Here is a 19,866-nt window from a genome sequence, read left to right on the forward strand (position 1 = left end):
TTGTACTTTCATTTCCAGTTGATCCAACTGATCATTAGTTGCAAAAACAAACAGATTGCTGTGCTACATGATATGTTGCCGGCTGAGTTAGGTGCTCAACACGTTTCAGTATTCAGTGTGGATATTTTATGTCGTTTGTTTTTCACTGCAGAAAGTTGCTACCATGTCATGCAAGTGAATGCCATTTTGTTTTGTCTTCTGGTACTTTCCTCAATAAGTCTTCAGGGCTTCTTAGAGAAGGAAATCCCAAAGGTAACATGTTCAATAGTAGCTTATTTGTAGTCTAATTAACATTTGGTTAGATCAAATTTGCCTGTGAGAGTTAAATAGTAATGTACTATGAATCATTATTGTTACTGTATGCTTGCTATGCACAGGTTAATATACTTTGTGTGCTGATTTAGAGCAGTGGTTAAATTGTTGACCATATTTATGTCTGCTTTGATCAGCTGTAGGAATTGGACTTTATGATAATCACAAAGTCATCTGGTACAAAAGCAGAGAGAACAGCAAGCTGAAGAAGGAGCCAGAATAGATTTTTTGGGAGCAATTAGTGTGAGCAGAAGAAGACGAGGGATATAATTCATCACTTACCACTTGCCAAGTGATGCACTTTAATTTGCATTTAAATCTGTCTACAAATGGAGAGAATCTTCTTCTTCTAAGGATTATTTGTAAGGCAGCACTGTGGAGACAGAGAATGATTGTAAGTGCTTCTGTAGTGTCTTGGCTTAGTCTTTCTACTGCATGTTGGTTAGACACTCTGTCACTCATATTACCGAGTTTATTGTGGTTATTATTGCAGATCACGTTGCAGAGCCTATAAACTAATCTGCTATCTGATTAATGCATTCTGTAGTGATGATGCCTTCAGGTTCACCGACTTCATGAAAGAAATGACTGAACAGATCTTGTGCAGTAATCGTTCCCTCTGATGACTGAAAGTAGCCTTTGTGAATATGTATGAAAATATTTGTCTGAAATTAGTTAAAAATTTTTCATGTTTGACTAACATTGACAGGATGGATGTGAAAGTGTATTCATTTTCAGACCTTATTTGATGCATATGTTTTTAAATCCACAATGTGATCAGAAGAAATCCAAAATAATTTGTAAAAGTGGAGTTAGTGTCTTTGCTTTCAGTCAGATTTTTTTCACAGTGTCTGGTGTCTACAATTCTGTTGTTCTGTTGTCAACGAATCCCATGAAATTCCCCAAACCAATATGTTAGTCTGTCACGCATCACTTTCCAAATTCCCCACCCTGTCTGTGCCACTCAGCCCTACATCCATCTGCTCCTACTGAAGAAGATCTTCTTTAAAAATGAGACACTAATAATGTTTTATTTCTTTAGGGGGGTCCTTAATTTCCTAAAAGAGCTGAGCAAAGTAGTTTTTAGCAAACGTAACGAGCCAAAGTGAGAATGATTCATTGTTTTAATTTTCCAATTCATCCTTTTTGTGTTGACAAAGGCAGAACCCAAAATGGTCCAGAAACTGTAAACCCATACACTGACACGTTCATGACACACTTGTTTTGAGTTTAGTAGCCGTAACAGTGTGGGCAGTTAATTTTTGTATAAATTCTTCACCATTAAAGTCTCCCGATATTTTCTTGTTTAAAGATTTAACTTAACACAGATCCTATTCAGCTGAAAGAACATCTAAAATGGTAAAACAAAGCAAATGTCTGAAAGTACAAATGGGGACAAAAACACTGAGAGCTGAACACATATGGACTTTAAAAAACTTTCTCTCTGCTCTCCTGCACAGACATGCTTGTTTGAGGAGAGAAGCAGGGTAGCTGGCGAGCTTTGGCTTGACAAGGTTGTGGTCGACGTATGTCTGTCCATGGTTTTAGATGTTTTACATTAATTACTCTTGCTGGGAAACTTTTGTTGCAATTACAATAACATTACAAGTTGCTGTCAACTCAATTAACACTAACATTGCTGCTCTGCTCTGTTCATTGTTGCAGGGATGATATTTGTGTAGACCAATTCAGAAGTTAGCATCGCTCTGGTTCCCTCCACTAAAAGTTTGGGATTTTTCATTGGATTTTGGAGTTTCAAAGTTTTTTGAAATGCAATCCCCAAATGTAAAAAGCTAATACTGGGCTATAAACAAACTATACCATGATCACGTGACTCAACATAGTGTTTGGTGTAATGACATTTAATGTCTGTGACATCCTCAGTAGTTTTATTTAGCCCCTTTTTAGCAAGATTTTTTTAAGATTTGTAAAAAAGCTTTAAATATATTTACTGATATATTTTATGGCGTAGAACAAAATGTGGACATTTCTTAAGCTTCTGTCCACAGACCTTATTCCAGGCAAATAATATTCAAAAAACTCATTGACTTTGAGATGAGGTCACTGGAAGAGCAAATATGCCAACTCATTTCTGTGTTTCCTTTTCACTTTATTGGTAGGGTACACACAAGGAGGAGAGAGAGAAATCAGTGGTGGGGGAAACACTGAACATCTTGTTTGTCTTTGTAGGAAACACACTTCTTGTTTGCCAAAACAGAGAAGAGAAAATGTTTTTTCACCAATGAACTGATACCTGCGCTTCTGTGATTGGTTTGAATGACCAGCTGTTTGAGGCAGACCAGAGAGCAGTGGTTTGGTCAAACTTTGTTTGCATCCGAAAACGGGGGTAAACCCTCCAGGGTTCGGTTCAGCAGGACTAAACAAGGCTGGTGTGAACGCACCCTTAATCCACATCTGGTGCTATGGTGAGTATTTCCAGTTACAAGACGGTGTGTGTGGGATTGAGTGAAAATAAACTACAGTCTGTGTTGAAGGTAATGAAGGAACAGGTCACCCAGTGCAACACTGTGACTCACTCAATAGTTTTTAGAGAACAATGGAGCCTTATGTCACAGGGGAATAAGCTCGCTGGCTTCGACTACGCACACAATACTTGTCATTATGATGAGAAAAATACAAAATATCGCCTGACTTGTCCTTTAAGCAACATTTCCATGACCATGTTTCTTAGAAAAAGCGGTGCAAAAGCTTTTAAAATCCTTTACATATAACAAGGGAGATACCACCACAGTAGTGACAGCTTGTTTACTTATATTTACTCACATGGATTAGTCTATAGAGTCACTATGAAATCATAACTCAACTTTGCTCTGCGTACGTCTCCCTCATTCCACCTGATCCTGGTGAATCCTCATTCATATGCCGCTGCTGGCAGAATCATTCTGGACATGTAGAGTTTATAATTGGGAGTTTCAGGCATGTTTTCAGCGTATGTGGTATCTCTGATTGATTGAATTACACTCTGCTGCTTGAGTGGGTTCACTCTGTGACAAGAATGTGTGACAAATAAAACAGCAGCATTGATTACAGCTTTTAATTGCAAACATCTTTGCCACTGGATGCTGGTTAATTGCCCAGAATGCAGCGCTGTGACGGCGCCTTGGGTGTGACGCAGAGATTGATCACAAAAAATGAAGTGCTTGTGACTCAGGACAGGGCCCATCTACTCTCAAATAGAAGTATAATGAGGGAGAGGAGGGGAGCATGGAGAGGAAGAATAATGAGGGAGGAAGGAGAGAGGAAAGGAAAGACGTCAGTGGCGACTTGATGACGGCAAGAGAACAGTGAAGTGACTCAACATGAACCACATGTAAACATACACAGTGGGAAGTGTTTTGTGTTGGTGTTAATAACAGTCCACAGGGTTTTTTTTTGTTAGTCCTTAAAATGATCAAAGAGAAAACCACAAATATTTAAATATTGATTGATCTGTCCTGAGCCATTACAATGCTAAAGAAAGATTAATACAGTATATTGGCATTCTCTAATTGGTTCCTCTGTAATTAAGAGCGTGGGTTTGAATGAGCCTCAAAGGGTCATAAAACTTAATCAGCGTGTAATTAGAGTCAGAATCAAAGTTCCATTCATTTGCCAAATACAACAGGTGCAAATCATCTGACTTGATTAACCGATGCTGATGCACCGCAGTGCTTTAACAAGCTAAAGGACTGATACAGGAGTGCAGGCCAAGATATCATTTGGACCAGAGACCATTTTCATGTAAAAAAGGTATAAAACGGTCAACAAGACCACATCACAAATGCAGAATATGTCCCCACTGTAGGTGTCTTTCCATTCATATGTTTTATTCATAGTTTTAATTTGCTTAAGAAGAAAGAATTCAAAATACACTTCGGTGTAATGGTACCACCTTTTTCCTCTACTCATGTTTTTATCTACCATAAACAAAATATAGAGCAGGTACTGTGGCAGACTCAAGCTGTCTGAGAGACAGGGGCTAAAAACATAAGAAGGACACCAGTTGTTTGCAGTTTGGCACTTTATAAGATATTAATTCACTGGAAGGGCCCCGTAGAGGACATTTTATCACATTTTCTGTACTGGAAGGGCAGCCTAGAGGGGACTTAATCATGATTTGTCCACTAGAGGAGCACCCTGAGAAAAATACTGAAATTGGTGATGTCATCATTTCTAAAATAATTTATGCACGTCTTCTCATCTAATATCCACACAAGAGTTCAGTGCTGTCCACATTCAACCAGAAACTGTGGTTTTCATGAAACATTAAGTTAGCTGCAGTGCAGTATGTGGGAAGTCTGAACTGTTAGATGTATACGTGGGTCAAACTGACCAAAATGATAGCTGTTTTCTTGTAGGATTTTTGAAGTTTTATCATTTGATAATATTCCAGGCTTTCCAGAAAAACTGTTAGGTTCCAATCTAGCAGTCACGTTTTTAAAATTTATGTTAATCAATGCCAACATTTATATTGATTAGGGCCAATTTATGTTGCCCTGTATACAAGAACTAGTGATGTTTAAATCATTATTTTAGGAAGCAGAAAGTGGTACTAGTGTATGGTTAAAAACATATTTGAAGGACCACTTGGATCTCTTAGAACATTGTATTTTATGAGTAAAAGACACTGGTCCAATTTTCTGTTGTAATATGTGTGAGGTTCACTGCTTTTTTCTCACACAATACCTGTTCTTAAAAAAAGGCATTTTTGGTAGGATGATATTTAAATGAACTTTTTCTCCTTAAGACTTCTTTTTTCTTATTCAGAACACATTGAGGACACAAATTTATGTTTATGTTTATGTTTCAATTGGTGTGAGTTTTGGGGTAAAATGCCTGGACTCCAAAGCAGCATGAACAATATCAGGACCCCGAAACAAAATCATATATTTTATTCATATATGTTTATTATATATAATATTAATTTTAATATATTATGATATATTTTATAATGTCATGTCTTTTATCATCTTGTGTGGTAGCAGCAATGAAATGAAAATGGATCAAAAAGTGAAATCTCATTCTTTCATTCAGTCCTGTGCGTTTGGCAGCTTCGAGTCTGAGCTTTTACTCAGCCATTTTATGGACATTTACAGACTTGTTCTGTGGCCTCTCCAGCATTGTCCTGACTGCATGCTTCTGGTCATTGTCATGCTGAAAGGTGAACCATCACTCCAGTGTGAGGTCATGTTCCCTCCAGAGCAGCTTTTCATGAATGACTTCTCAGTTTTTAGCTGCAATCTGTCTTCCCGCCTGCCCGCCTTCAGGCCTACTGTCTTGTGGTCTTTACTCAGGAATGGCTGTGTAGCCACTCTTCCATAAAGGCCAGATTAATGGAGTGCTCCTGACAACTTTTCCTTTTGGCAAGTCAAAAATCAAAAGAATCACACAAGTACACCAGATATGCTGAATTGATCCAAGTGTTACATTTACAGCAATAAGAGGTAGAGAAGTTGTTTTTTATGGGGCAGGAATGCAGTCTGAGCAGCGTTTCTGCTGGTCTTGAGTCAGTGGGGAGCTTATGAAACCAGGACAGCAAACAGTCATGATTTTGTTGAGCTAGGACTCGTGGTCATAGCGAGGAAGTAGCAAGTTGATGGATGGGCTGGGGTGTATTGCTTGACCATGACCTGGATATAGGATGGGCCTGAGCCACTCACAGCACTGTAGGCAAGGACCAGTGTGGTCAGTAGCTGGTGCAGAGGAGGTGTGAACTTGAGCATATTGTAGACCCGCCAGGCTGTTGCATTCTGGATTAGCTGCAGGCATGCCAGCCAGGAGTGAGCTGCAGTAGTCCAGGCACGAGATGATAACAACCTGGACCAGAATCTGTCACCTTCTGCATGAAGAAGGGGTATATTCTTCTGATGTTGAGCACAGGGCTGGGAATTGGTACTCAAAACTTGTTGAAATAACCCAATACCAAGTGGTATCAATACTTCTCCAATCAAACAATACCTGCTTTCAATTCTCTTTGTACTCAGATCTCAAAAAAACTACGAGGTCTATGGTATTGTCACCAAAACATTGAAAAGCGTGGAATCATTCACACACCCGTGGTGTCTGATAAAAATAAATGCATAAAATGTGGAAGGATTATTCCAGGAAAATCTGTAAATATGACTGTAACCTGTTGAAGCACCGAATAAAGCATGAAGAAAACTTCGGGGTGGACAGCTGCACTGTGTAAAACCTCAAATCGGTATCGAATGAACTACTATGTCTGCATCGCTGTAAGGGTACTAGTCTTCTACTGGTATTTTAAATTTTAAATATGTGTACCAAATATGATAACATAATGTTTTTGATGACTTTGAAGGCAGACTGTCATTCCACTTCAAATGGCAGAGACTGTAATAGAAATAAGAGAATGTTTGTGTCTGCTTCTTCTGTGTATTTTTCATTGCCCTGTTTGCTGTCAAGCTGCGTAAAATCCAAGTGGAACTGAGATAAACCAACTTGAGCTCACAATAAACTGAGCTCCAGGGTTGTCAAACACTGTAAAAACTCTACAAGAAGCAGATTATTTACCCTTTTTTGTGCCTTTTTGTAATGCAAACAGTTGGAACAAACAGCTTGTAATCTGTCTTAAGAATCTGTCTCTCATCCCCAAGGCTTCAGCTCAGCCTGACAGCATGAATAAGAGCTTATAAAAAGCGCTTGCTGTAGCAGCAGTGTGTGTTCTTCACCACAGTGGTACTTGTTAGCATTGACTGATTGATTGCATTTGTAAAAAACGTTTTGATTATGTGTCCCTTTGCATTTGCAATCAAACTATATTATTATGGATTGTGTAGCAGTTGATAAAGGTGGAGCTTTATGTGCAGGAAGTACTCAAATGATGTGCTGTGTAGGTGCTGCTGTGCATTAGCAGTGACAGATATGGTGTTGGGTCACCTCAGGTTGTTGGAAAGCACCCAAGAAAGTGAAACGTATGAGATTCTGAATGTCTTTAATCTCCAGCTTGCGTTGGCTGCTGCGCTGAGAGAACATTGAAATGGCTGTGAGGTTTGGTTGGCTGACCAGAGTAAAATGGGAATAAAACAACGAGACAGAAAGTGACATTTGGGGACTTTTTTAAAATGCTAAACACTACATCAAGTCTAAATGCCAGACAAAGTCATTTACAAGACCAGTGACTCTGTGCTGTTGCGTAAAGGGGGAGTGGTAAGCCCGTCTGCTGTGTCTAATTTATTACACAGTTATAGTGACAGAGAAAGTTAATAGAGTACGGCAGTAAGATGACCAAAGTACTTCACATTATTTTCTTTTGATCCAAAGCATTTGGGGGGGCACAGGACTTTTTGTAACCACAGTGTCTACACTACACTGTTGGTCACTTGTATTGTAACAGGTTGAAGTTAAAGACTCAATTACACTCCTGTTGCAGTATACTAACTGTTTATTTGGTTGGTTAAGTTAGTAATCTAACTAGGATGGCTGATCAGCTCTTTGTTGAGACCAAGTGTGAACCAGCCTTGACATCCAGTTTGTGGATGACCAATTTGAAGCCTCAAGTTTGGCATTATGTGGCTCACCATCTTGGTTTTTGCGACCAGAGCATGCACAGGTCCAACAAGAGTATGGATTTGTTGGGTGACATACTTTGGGAGGGTCTTGGTTCTAGCCATGGATGTATTATAGAGAACTGGATGCAGGGGCCAATTCCTGTGAGAGCTGCTAATTGCTGCTTTTACATTGTGCGGCCTATAGAGCAAACACAGTAAGCAAGTAAAGACTTCCTTCGATTGAGTGGCTAACTTCCAGTTAAGCTTCATGTATGCCATTTCTATCACAATGTAAGTCTATGGGGGAAAAGTCTTTTGGGCTGCAGAGCATCAGGTGTCATTGCAAGGGTTGACCACAGTGTCAAATTGGCACTCTCCCTGGGGGCTTTGTTCTGGCTCATCTGTTCAGCAGGAAAGTACACTACAATATGTTTATGAAAACCTTTGAAGCAAGACATAGGCAATGTCATAACAGAATACAGATCCATATTTGATCAACATTGCCCAGTTTTACAGTTTTACAGGCTCCGTTGCAAACTGGAAACACAATGGCAGCTGTCTAGTTGCAGTCTGTCTTGTATTGTAGCTGAACAGTACACTAAAATGTGTTTCTGAATACATTCTAGCCTAGAAATAGGCAATGTAGTAACATAATCTTGATCCATATTTAATTAGCACTGCCTAGTTTGTCAGTCACATGGTAGCCCCGCCCTAAAGCATACCCAGCAGCATTGTCTATATTACTTTAAATGGTGCCATAATTTACTACATAAGCATTGTGCTGTACTGAGGAAGACTTAAAAATAGTGTTTGAGACCATAAACTCATTAGGAAACTTTCAAGAGGTCATGAATCAAGTCAGGAGTAGACTCATTTTCTCATGAATTAACATACAATTAGGCTTCTTTTTACAACCAGTCATTAGGAAGAATGCAGATTTAAGGCTCTTCTGGATTGGCTCCACTTTTCAGACCCAAAAGCACCATCCACTAATTAAATATACAGTCTATGCTTGGGACACATTTTGTTCCCAAAATATGGGAGTACTTGTTTTCCATGTTCGCAGACATATGTGTAGATGTGCTGAATGATATGTGCACAACCTGTCATGGCTGCAGTGGTATGAAACCAAGCGAGGCGGATATACAGATCAAGTATGAAAAGTTCACTTTGAGGTTGAAATGGTGTTTCAGCTTCATTCAGCACAGTGAGGGTCCCTGGCACAACTCAGAGGGTTGACCTCGAGGTTAAAGCTACTATACATCAGCTCATTATAGGAGACAGGAGGTACGGTCCAAGGTGGTGTTTAGTATGGACATCATTATTCTCCCTCTGCCGCTGCCTCCAGGCTTGGCCCTTTGATGGAATGTGAAATTACATGTGAAAGCCTTTTCAATTACATATTAAACAGCTCCGGTCCTGAACTTGTCAGTGAGTAGAGAATACTTTAATCTTTGTGTAATTGTTTCTGTTCTCTGCCCAACCTGAGAAAGTCACAACTTTTAACAAGAACCCTACAACCTAATTATCCTGCTCTAATCCATTAAACATTTCACACACCTCCACCACCTCCATCTTTTATATTACCTCTGTCTGACCTTTGACCTGTGAACCTATGCATGCAACAGTCTCTGCCTGGTCCGCCCTTACCTCCTTGCTCAGCCCCCCCCACCATGTGTGCCCTCCCCTCCCTGCAGGTCGGCGACCAGATCTTGGAAGTGAACGGCCGCAGCTTCCTGAGCATCCCGCACGACGAAGCCGTCAGGGTCCTGAAATCCTCACGGCACCTGATGATGACAGTGAAAGACGTGGGACGTGTGCCGCATGCCAGGACGGTGGTGGGTGAGACCAAGTGGATCGCCAGCTCGCAGATTGCAGAAAGCTCCGCCAACAGCAGCATGGCAGGGTGAGTTGTGATTGGGCCCAAAACATCTGGTCCAAGGCCACTCATAAATACATTAACAGAGTCCTGCTATTCCAACTTGCTAATGTCAGTACTATGTTTTCTGTGAAATAACTAAATCTAGATTTCCATTTATTTATGGCAGTTGTAAAAGGATATAAAAAGTACCATTAACTGTTGAGAAATAAAAACATGAAGTGAAAAGTGCTGCTTCATTCAAATTACTTTTCTTTAAAGGTACAGTATGCAGGATTTGTCAGTTGCTGTTAGTAAATGCACCAGAAAGGTAACTGTCTCATTCCCAGGATGTCAACTATGATGCTCTGGGTTGGAAAAATGTTCTAAACACAGCAATATAATTAGAAAATAAGAAAATATAGGCAAAGGGAAGCATCTTTGCAGATACAGACCACCACATACTTCTAGTGGGTCATAACTGATGATTACTTTTATGAATCTAGACAGTAGTTTTCAGGAAAATCCTCTCTAAGTTCATTGTTAATAGCCTTAATAGACTTTTGAACTTAACTGCCCATAGAAAAAACACATCAAAAACAATCACACACACCACAAGAAACAAAAGTAATTAAAAACAAAAACAGAGTGACAGTGAGTGAAATTGAAAATGGATTTTGTTTTTCAAAATGCTCTCGTGTCATATGGGGGATAACAAGAAAAAACACTTCATGGAACCTTATCCAAATCAAGCCAGATGAAACTAAATGAATAGTTTGATTTTTTTATTTGCTTTCTGCCATGAGACAGAGGAGTAGATTGACACCACGCCACTTGTCTGTACTCTAAATATGAAGTTAAAGCAGGGGATGGTTAGCTTAGCATAAAGACTGTAAGCAGGGGAAACAACCAGCCTGGCTCTGTCCACTTCCTGGGAGGTCCAGAGTGGCAACAAGACTCCCTTTTTTCAATATCTGTGCTAAGCTTAACTATCCATCTCAAGGCTGTAGCTTTTATTGAGCCTACAGACATTAGAGTGGTATCGATTTACAGCTGTCTTCCAGAGTGAGCAAATAGCTGTGGAAATGTGGAACTTTTCCTTCAAATCTGGGCTCACACTACAGGAGTTTTGGGCTGGTTTATCTCGGATTCATTCCCAACAATCAGAGGAGAAATCAGGTCTGGGACCTTGGTTGGTATCAATGTTTGGCTCAGATTATTTGGTAATGTGAGGGTTTTACAGATACAGCCTTAAACCTCCCAACCTTGCAAACTCATCGGGCTGCCATGATCATTTCAAACATGTTTCATATTAAGGTGTTAAGTACTTTGCATGCAAGACCATGTTTATGATGTTTCCAAACAACCGTAAACTTTCTAAATTGCCTCCAGTTCTTTCTGAAGAATAGACAACCCGTTTAGTCTTCTGCTTTTGATTTCAAAGCATCACCATAAGTTGTTGAACCATGTCACGTTTTCTTTGCATCTGTTTCCTATAAGATTACATGCGATCATGTTTCCCCATGAGATCATATCAGGTTGCGCTCCCTCGGGCACGATAATTTAGATAATAATCCCATAGTGTACAATGTGCTATGTTTATTTTCATGTGATATATGTCAAATCTTGTAGTGTGTCCATGTTTCAGATTAAAGAGAAGCACATCTGTGACGTTTCTCCTTATGATGCAACCTGATTTCAAAATTGGTTAGGACTTTAAATCTCATGTAGTGTGAGCGCACCTTACTATTACCTTAGGCCTAAGTAACAGTATAGGACTGATGCTGTTTGTTTTGGAAAGATAGATAAGATTGGTGATTGATTTGTAAAAAGTTTATTACTAACTTATTTAGCTAGTCTAACTTAGTTAGTTAGTTAGTTAGACTAGGCATGAGATCTCTGATTAAATGTCTAACTGTATATAACCTCTATTTGTAAATTTATTTTGTTTACACATTATAAATTACTCATTCTTTTGTTTTCAACATTGATCAGTTTCATTCAATGCATGATATTTAGTAAGCCTACTTCATTGTAGGTAACACAGGAACATTCAACTGCTATGGGAGTTACCAACAAGTGAAGATCTATTATTAACAAATCAACACAGTAAAGAGTTTGACTTGATTTTTACAGTGCTATGGGCCACAATAATCCAGTTTGACTTGTTTAACCACCAAACCACCAGACACTTTGATGAAATCACAAAGGGTTCTTTCCCTCACTCTGTTCTTGTGACCAATTTAACAAAATTGCAACATTGTAGTGATGAAAGCTGGCAGAAGAAAGAGGTTTGAGACTTTAGAGCGTTGCAGCAGGAAAACGGCTTGCCAGAGATAATAAAGAGAACACCAAGAAAAAACATCCTCTCTTTTTTAGACTAAAGTAGGTGCCACAGTCTTTTACTGCCTAATGTGATCAGACGTCCGTCTTGCAGTTGGCACAACTCACATTCTCTCCTTTTTGCAGAAGCAGAAAAAATGCAATATGCAGGGTCTGATGGAAAAATGCCAGAGCGCCTCTCAAAATGCCACACCTGAGCAACTCATCTGCAGCTCATGACCTGGAATAAATGTGATCCCCCAACAACCAAATTAAAGTCTGATGTAAATGCCACTGTAATTTTCTCATCAACACAATAAGGCTCATCCCGTCAGCCCAACCATTCAGAACTTGTAATTCCTCGCTGATTCTCCAAAACAAATGAGGTTATAAAGAGTTTTTAAGCTTTACATCGACAGTGAATTCCTGGTTGAATCCCCCCCTGAGATGTTCTGACAACACAGCTTAGCAGTAGAGACAGATGGTTGTTGTGTACATTTCCTTCTCTCTGGTATCCCTCTGCAAGAGCATAAAGAGTTATTTATTTTGTTGTTTATTATTTTGTATGAATTACATAAATATAAAGACATTTAAATAATTTCCACACTTTTGAATTTTAATTTATAATTTGTGATCATCTAAAAATTGGAATATGTACCATGCTGCAGGTAGAAAAGCTGAAGCTGTTGAATGAGTTATTTATTGATAGTCAATGCATTACCTACAGTAGATGCCAGTTGGCCAAAACCCCAGTTTGGAAAAGCAGAGGAGCTCCAGCACAGAAATTAAGCAATGAATTTCTGTTAATGAAATCTGTAACAAAAGGTATTCAAACCAATAAAAAAAAAAAAGTCCACCTGACAAAATCATTATCATTTGAGTTTATCTTGTCATCAGACAGTCTTTTCTGATGGGAAGCCGCTGTTATAGAAGCCAAATTATCACTTTCTCCAAACCAACCAAGCTCCTTAAGCAAAGTCAGTAATTTTACCTAGGGGAACACAAGTGTTCCTGGACTACTACTGCCTCGATCTGTTAGTTTATGTGTTACTGTTATTATTGTATGACCTTTGTGTGTTCAGATTCAGTGAAGACACATGATAACACTAACTAACTAACTAACTAACTAACTAACTAACTAACACATTGAGGCAGACCAGCAACTCCTTTGTTTTGTTTGGAAAAATTACTGATTTTGCCAATGGAATTTGGTTGGTTTGGAGAGAACAATATTTGTCCTCTTTAACGTCAGAACCCCATCAATACCCTAAATACACAATACACTTAAACTGATATTGATTTATTTTTTATTTAGGTGGCTATATTACCTTTCGTTGCTTATTCTGTCCATAGCATTTAACTGCTTAGCTTCTGTGCTGGTGCCCCTCTCTGCTTCTTTACTTTTACTTTACTTTTACATTTCCCTATAAGAGTTTTATATTATATTATATTCATAATATTATACTAATTAGTCAGTAACTTTACCATGTTGCAGGCACATTGAATTTACATGAATGCCATTAATACATTTCCATTATTAAATTAATTTGTTTCATATTTTGAAATATTGGGTGATCATGAACTAATTTTTAATACAAAATTAGTTTTTTTCCCTGCCTGTGTCATTACCACATTACATATTTTAAATAAATCAGTGTCATTATAGTGCCGCACACAGTGGTTTATTTATTATCTCTTCCTTGAAGACTTACAATTATCTGGCAGTACAAAGAGAGCAACCAGGGAGAAGATATTTGAAAAATCAGAATGAAGAGAGAATAAATGGCTGCTTGGTCTCAAAAGTCAACAGGGCTAATTGAATTTGAATCCCAAAACAGGTCTCCATGCTAGATTTAATGTGCCATTGCAGGTGGGACCGCAGTATGTTTCTGACTCGGGTTTAATTATATATTTTTCTTTTATTTCTGGCCCCGAAGGAAGCGCTTTGAGGCGTTGCGTTTACTCATGGATTTAAAGCCTATTACTTTGTGGGCACTTGAGGATGCAAAGACATCTACTCAAGTCATTTCACTTATGCAGAAATATGAGGCTAAAAAAAAAATGACAAACGTTTCAAAACACTTGCTTTTATGTTTGCAGAGAGAGAGAGAGTGTTGGTGTGTATTTGTGACATGCATTTTGATGTCTGTACTTTAAATTTATTGAAAAGCCTGACTGGAAGACATGCCCACCTCATGTTTCCAGCAAAAAAGCTTTTCTGTGAGGCAGTTTCTGCCACATCTTTAAAGAACATGAAAGCCATGACGAAGATTTAAAAATCTGTGGTACTGTGCATTTATCAGCCTGTGATAAATATATTCAAAAAGATGAAAAGCTGTCAGTCAAGATATTTCAAATCCTCTTTTCCATTCCTAGCCCAAAAGCATACATGTATGTGTGTGTGTGTGTGTGTGTGTGTGTGTGTGTGTGTGTGTGTGTGTGTGTGTGTGTGTGCATTTGAAAGCAAGAGGATGGGTATTTCAGTGAGAAAACTGGTGAAATAAGCTGTTCACCATTAACTGTTAAATCACTCTTAAAGGGACAGCTCACACTGGGGATGCACCCAAATCCAAATAAGGAAAGTACAAATAATTCAGTAGAAACTGATATTTATTCTATCTAAATAATGTTATTATTCAGAAAAAGTCAGCTACATGATTACCTCATTAAAGTTGAAAATGTTGCATCCATCTCAATCAATCACTGATGTAATGTACTAAGATTATTCATGTCAGCTGAATGATAACTTTCTCCAGTTAAAAGGGAGGTGGTGGTTAGACAGTTCATAAACCTTTTTAGGTTCGTCACAAATAAAAAGAGAGGTATAGATGAGAAGTAAAAGGATGTGGAAATATGTTTCATAATTAGTTATATGTGAATATTAAATTATTGTGGCACAACAATTGCATTATTTAAAAAAGATGAGGGTTAGAAATAAAACATTTGCAAGAGTTAAGATGACTTCTGGTATAAACCACGCCCACTTCTGCCCCTCTATCTGAATACAGAGACAGATCATTTTGTTGGTTGAATAGATACAGATAAAAAAAATCTCTGTGCACTTCTAGTTCACGCCCAAAAGTACGTGTTTATTCCTGTCTGCCTTCAGAAATGTCTGCCTTCTCTTAAATATAATAGAACTAGATGGAACTCTGCTTGTGGAGCTTGCAGCACAAAAAATACATTTGAAAAACTCAACATCAATATTTCTTTGCATAAATCATGACCTGCTTACTAAGGATAATCCGCAGACTTTATTATGAGCAGTAGGATCTACTTTCTTTCTACAGAACTACACCCACAAACCCTTCTCAGCTGAGCTTTAACCTCTTGTCCATGAGTAGATGCACAGTGATATGGTTACCGGGTGTAGTTCAGTAGAAAGAAAATTGTTTAAATAAATTCTTTGGTACTTTGAGCACTACAAGCCGAGTGCCAACTAGTTCTACTATATTTCATAAAAGGCAAACATCTGCACGGCTGATATCTCCAAATCCAAACCTGGTAACTTACACCAAAACAATTTAGATTGATAAATAGCACTACAGGTAAAGGGAAAATATCTATTTTTGATTTGTGATGAAGTGCTGCATTAAAGTTTGCCCCTGAATGTTGGAGAAATTCATTATAGTGGTCTCCTATGTGCATACTTGCTGTATGCACATAGGATTTCACATTGTGCATGTGTAAATGAGTGCCATCTAAAAGTCTAACATTACTCTGTCCTCATCATGACTTTGTAATGAACACACCTGTTGCATTATTAAGTGTATTGTAATTTCTTTTAATATGTAGTCTGATAGTTGAGATATACACAGCAGGCTGCACCATCAGGGTCAAATATTTTATTAACAAAGAAGAGTCGATAAGCAGTTCATGAATATAATCCATGTTAATGTAGATGTGTGCACATACTGTATGCGCTCAAGTGAGTTTGTGTGTGTGTGTGTGTGTGTGTGTGTGTGTGTGTGTGTGTGTGTGTGTGTGTGTGTGTGTCTGTGTGTGAGGACTGAACTATCCCCTCAGTGATTAATTTGTCCTCTTCTTCTATTTCTCTGCAGCTTCTCGGTGGACAAAGGAGCCTCTGCAGCAGGAAAGGTGAGATTCACAACAAGTCATTTCCTCTCATTGTGCGTATGTGTGCACTCTAAACACAGGACTATCTGTGTGTCTTTGTGTTGAGCGTTTCTCTTGGGGCATGATTATCTGTCTGTCAGTCTTTTGACCACTGGCCTGGAAAATGGTACTGAAGTGTGACGATGGGTCAGTGGGAATGAGCGGGACCTTTTCCCCTTTACTTTTTAATATCTAATCCTAAATTTTAACCAATCAATCAAAACATTGATGAAATAATAAAAATTACAACAATTTCCGCTTGAACCGATTACAGCAGGCAGTTCTCACTTCCAACTTGTCAAATACAGCAGTTTGGTCAGTGCCCCTATACTATGAGACTATAGGTACCTCTGTAACATCATTTCTAGAGGCACCCTTCTAGCACTGCAGTTTGAAAGTCAGTCTGTGGAGAGGTGGGGTGGCTCAAACACAGGCCTTTCAACCAGGAGACCAGGGTTTGTGTCTCAATATTTAATGTTGACTTTTTTTTAAGGGAGAAAGATAAAATCCTCAGTTCCTTCTGCCACACCAGAGCAGCCCAGGACAAAATGCTGCGAGTCAGAACATGACTAGGTAAGATGGCTCGATGCGCTCCTTTAATATTTCAGCTGCTGACAACCACACACCAGTCCTGGACTCTTGGACTCCAATCACACAAGCAGTGGACAACTCAAAGTAAATAATATCAAGAAGTGTGAGACTCCAGCTGCTCAGTGAGAGCTTGTCTGATTGTTTCCACGTCAAAGCGACCAATTTGTTGGCCTCAGTGAGGCCATCAAGGATAAGCCTTTTTTGGTGCTGAGGAATCGGCAGCTGAGATAAATCATTCAGGAGAAAAGCAGTTACTGATACAGACAGGAGAGGAGATCCCATTCCACAAAGGAGTGACAGGCAGGCGTTCCTAGAACACATGGAAGAAAGGAGCCCCCAGGGAACCCAGGGTGCATCGGGAATCAGCTGGGAGCCCCATCAAGTGCAGCCTTCTTGGAGTAAAGTAAATTCCAAGAGCATAATTCAGGTTTATTTGTGGAATGTTGGCCCAGAGTCAATCCCAATAAAGATGTTTGTGCTTTTATTTTGAAAGCCTACCTGATCATGGCATATATATATTATTACTGTAGTGGGTGCAGCGCCCTGTACATGCAAAAACTGATGCTAGAGGGCTGTACCTACTGTGTCATAATGTGAAGCCATGGGCCTCAGACCAAACTGTTGCATTTGACGAATTGGAAGTAAAATTTACATTAAAAAAAACAAAAAACTTTTCTCATATAGTATTATAACAAGTGGACAGCGAAACAAAAGACATGGAGGAAATGTCAGTTTTCCTGCTCTTGACATTTCATATATTTTTTCATAAGCACAACACACATTAATCAGCATTTCTGTTAATGTGCAAGTGTTAGCCAGCTGGATAATTTTCAATTGCAGTCCTTTGGAAAGATGTTTTGAAACACATAAAATGATGAAATTCACAGAACAAAGACAACAGGACACCATAAACAGAGCAACAAAAGAATTCTCAAGACAGAACACAAGCCATGCAGAGCAACAAGAAACAGCAGATCATCAGGAGAATAACACAGCAACAACAAACACCATTTCAGCACAAATAGTCATTCAAGCAGCACAAAACAACATCACACAGCTAAGCAACTAACCATAACCGTCTTTTTTTGTATGCAAAGTGGAAATAAACAGTAAACGCAAGTGAAATGCAGCAGTCGTAGTGTTGAAATGTTGAAGAATGCAGTTATGGATGAGGGTTAAAATGGTCATACGCTAACAGACAAACCATTCACTCAACATACAGGGTGCTTCTGATATCTTTACTGTTGACTTTGACTGTGACTTTGAGAGTGTGTGTGTTGGAATGGAGACATAAGAGGAGGGGAAAGAGAGGAAAGTTGGAGGAGACAGCAGCTGACAGTAGAGAAAGAAAGAGGGTGAGAGAGGGGAGGAAGGTGAGTGGGAGAGCTCGCTTTTCATTATGGGAGCTCTGACGGACAGTCTTCTCCTGACAGAGGGACGAGGCAGTGTTGTGTGGTGGCAACAATGTAAGAAAGAGCAGAGAGCGCGGGAGAGACAATGGATGTGGGAGGTATTTTAAAAGGAAGAGGAACAAATTTCCCCCACACTTGTGCCCAAAGAGGATTTAAAAGCATTTATAGGCTTTGTTTTGACCTGCTGCCTTACACTGGTGTGCAGAGCAGAGGCTGTGATTACCTGCCCTTTTTGTCAAATGTGCCCTTTTCAGATGGAGAAACTAAGATGGATTGTATAAGACGCACAGCTAACTGATCAGGAGGTTTGAGATGTAAGGGTCTAAACGATGCAGGACATTGAATAGATGTAGCAGTATATGCAGGCTGACAGTCTGTTTACTCCCCAAACTAACAAATCTTCATATAGCTAAACAACAAAATAAATTTGTGCCTCCAAACTCTGTGGTTAAGGCCTAAAACTTACTGGAACTCCAGCTCTTTCCATTATTTTCCTTTTGTTTCCCTTCTTTTTGGTCTCTGTAGCTGCTACAACTTTAAGCAAGACTGTTTTAGAGTTAAGTTAGAGATCAAGAGCAATTTCAAATGACGAGATTCCTCTAGGCTTGGCTGCGTTGTGTCACAGCTCCACCATGTCACCCAGAGCAAGTCGTTGCCATTCTACACAAGTCTTGTGATTTTCCCAGCAGCACCTCAGCACATCCCAGAAGTGTCTCTCTACTCTGTTCTGCTTCAGCTATACACCAAGGCTATTTCTCACAGATGCTGCATCAGTTTGCGCAGAGTAAATCAAGCGGGCAGGAAGTAGACAAAAAAAGAATCAGGTTAATTTCAAAATAAAAGCCCCAGTGCAGACTTGCTGTCATAAAGACAGACAGAATTCAAACTATGCTGCAAGTACATCAGTCCACCTCCACTTGTGTTTTTCCATTAAATTTGTATATAACCATGTCACCACTGAAACTGAAAAGTTTGGGCTTCCATCTTTATGAGAAAGGAGACTCATTAATTTCATGACCACAGGGGGGGAAACACAATTATAGGTCATTTAAAAGCAAGGAATTTCAGGATGACCACGACAGCCATGACCACCACGGCCCGTCAGTTTGGCCACAGTGGACTTGATGCCCGGCCTGTGCTTCCCCAGGTGGTTGCGCTGTTTTTTTGACTGCCTCTTTCCTGTCAGTACAGTTTTTAGACACCAGTGTCTATTCTTGAGTTTCTAAGTGGGCAACAGGTGAAATACTTTACACATAACCAGGGGCTGTGGGTCACATGTCAAGCCTGGTATGAACTGCTGGAAAGCTACTGTTAAAGACTCGCAGCAGAGACAGACCACTTCGCTGTCCATGCACTGTCTCTGCTGATGGACACTTATTACCCCCAGTGTGATGAAAAAAGAAGATCCTGTAAGTGATTATAATGAGAAACTCTCAAAATAGTGACTTAGTATCTCAAAATAAGGAGAAACTTTCTCAAAAGTCACTGAATAATAATGAGAAAGTCTCTCATTATTTTGAGACAATAAGTCATTATTTCATTATTTTTAAGATCTTAACTCATTATATATTGCACACTATTTAGTATAATATAATTGTGTAAGCTGACATTTGATTGACTTATAGTGTCCCCTTACGCAACGGTAAGAAATTAGGGGAAAAAAATGAAGAAGAAAAAAACACCTTAACTCTCAAGTCAAAATCATTGCTTCCATGGACTTAAAATCATACAGCCCTGGCATTTGGCT

General features: G+C 39.2%; 1 protein-coding gene across 3 annotated transcripts in view; it reads left to right on the forward strand.

Annotated features, from left to right (window-relative positions):
* whrna (whirlin a) overlaps positions 1–19,866 on the forward strand; it is a 202,323-nt gene that overhangs the window by 135,000 nt on the left and 47,457 nt on the right. For all 3 annotated transcript variants that reach the window (XM_084746018.1, XM_084746019.1, XM_084746021.1), the window contains 2 exons: positions 9,518–9,726; positions 16,062–16,098. In XM_084746018.1, the coding sequence (XP_084602144.1) occupies positions 9,518–9,726; positions 16,062–16,098 (246 nt within the window). The remainder of the gene's footprint in view (positions 1–9,517; positions 9,727–16,061; positions 16,099–19,866) is intronic.

The sequence above is a fragment of the Lutjanus erythropterus genome, chromosome 20, assembly GCF_056507025.1.
Source record: "Lutjanus erythropterus isolate fLutEry1 chromosome 20, fLutEry1.hap2, whole genome shotgun sequence".
NCBI lineage: Eukaryota > Metazoa > Chordata > Actinopteri > Lutjaniformes > Lutjanidae > Lutjanus > Lutjanus erythropterus.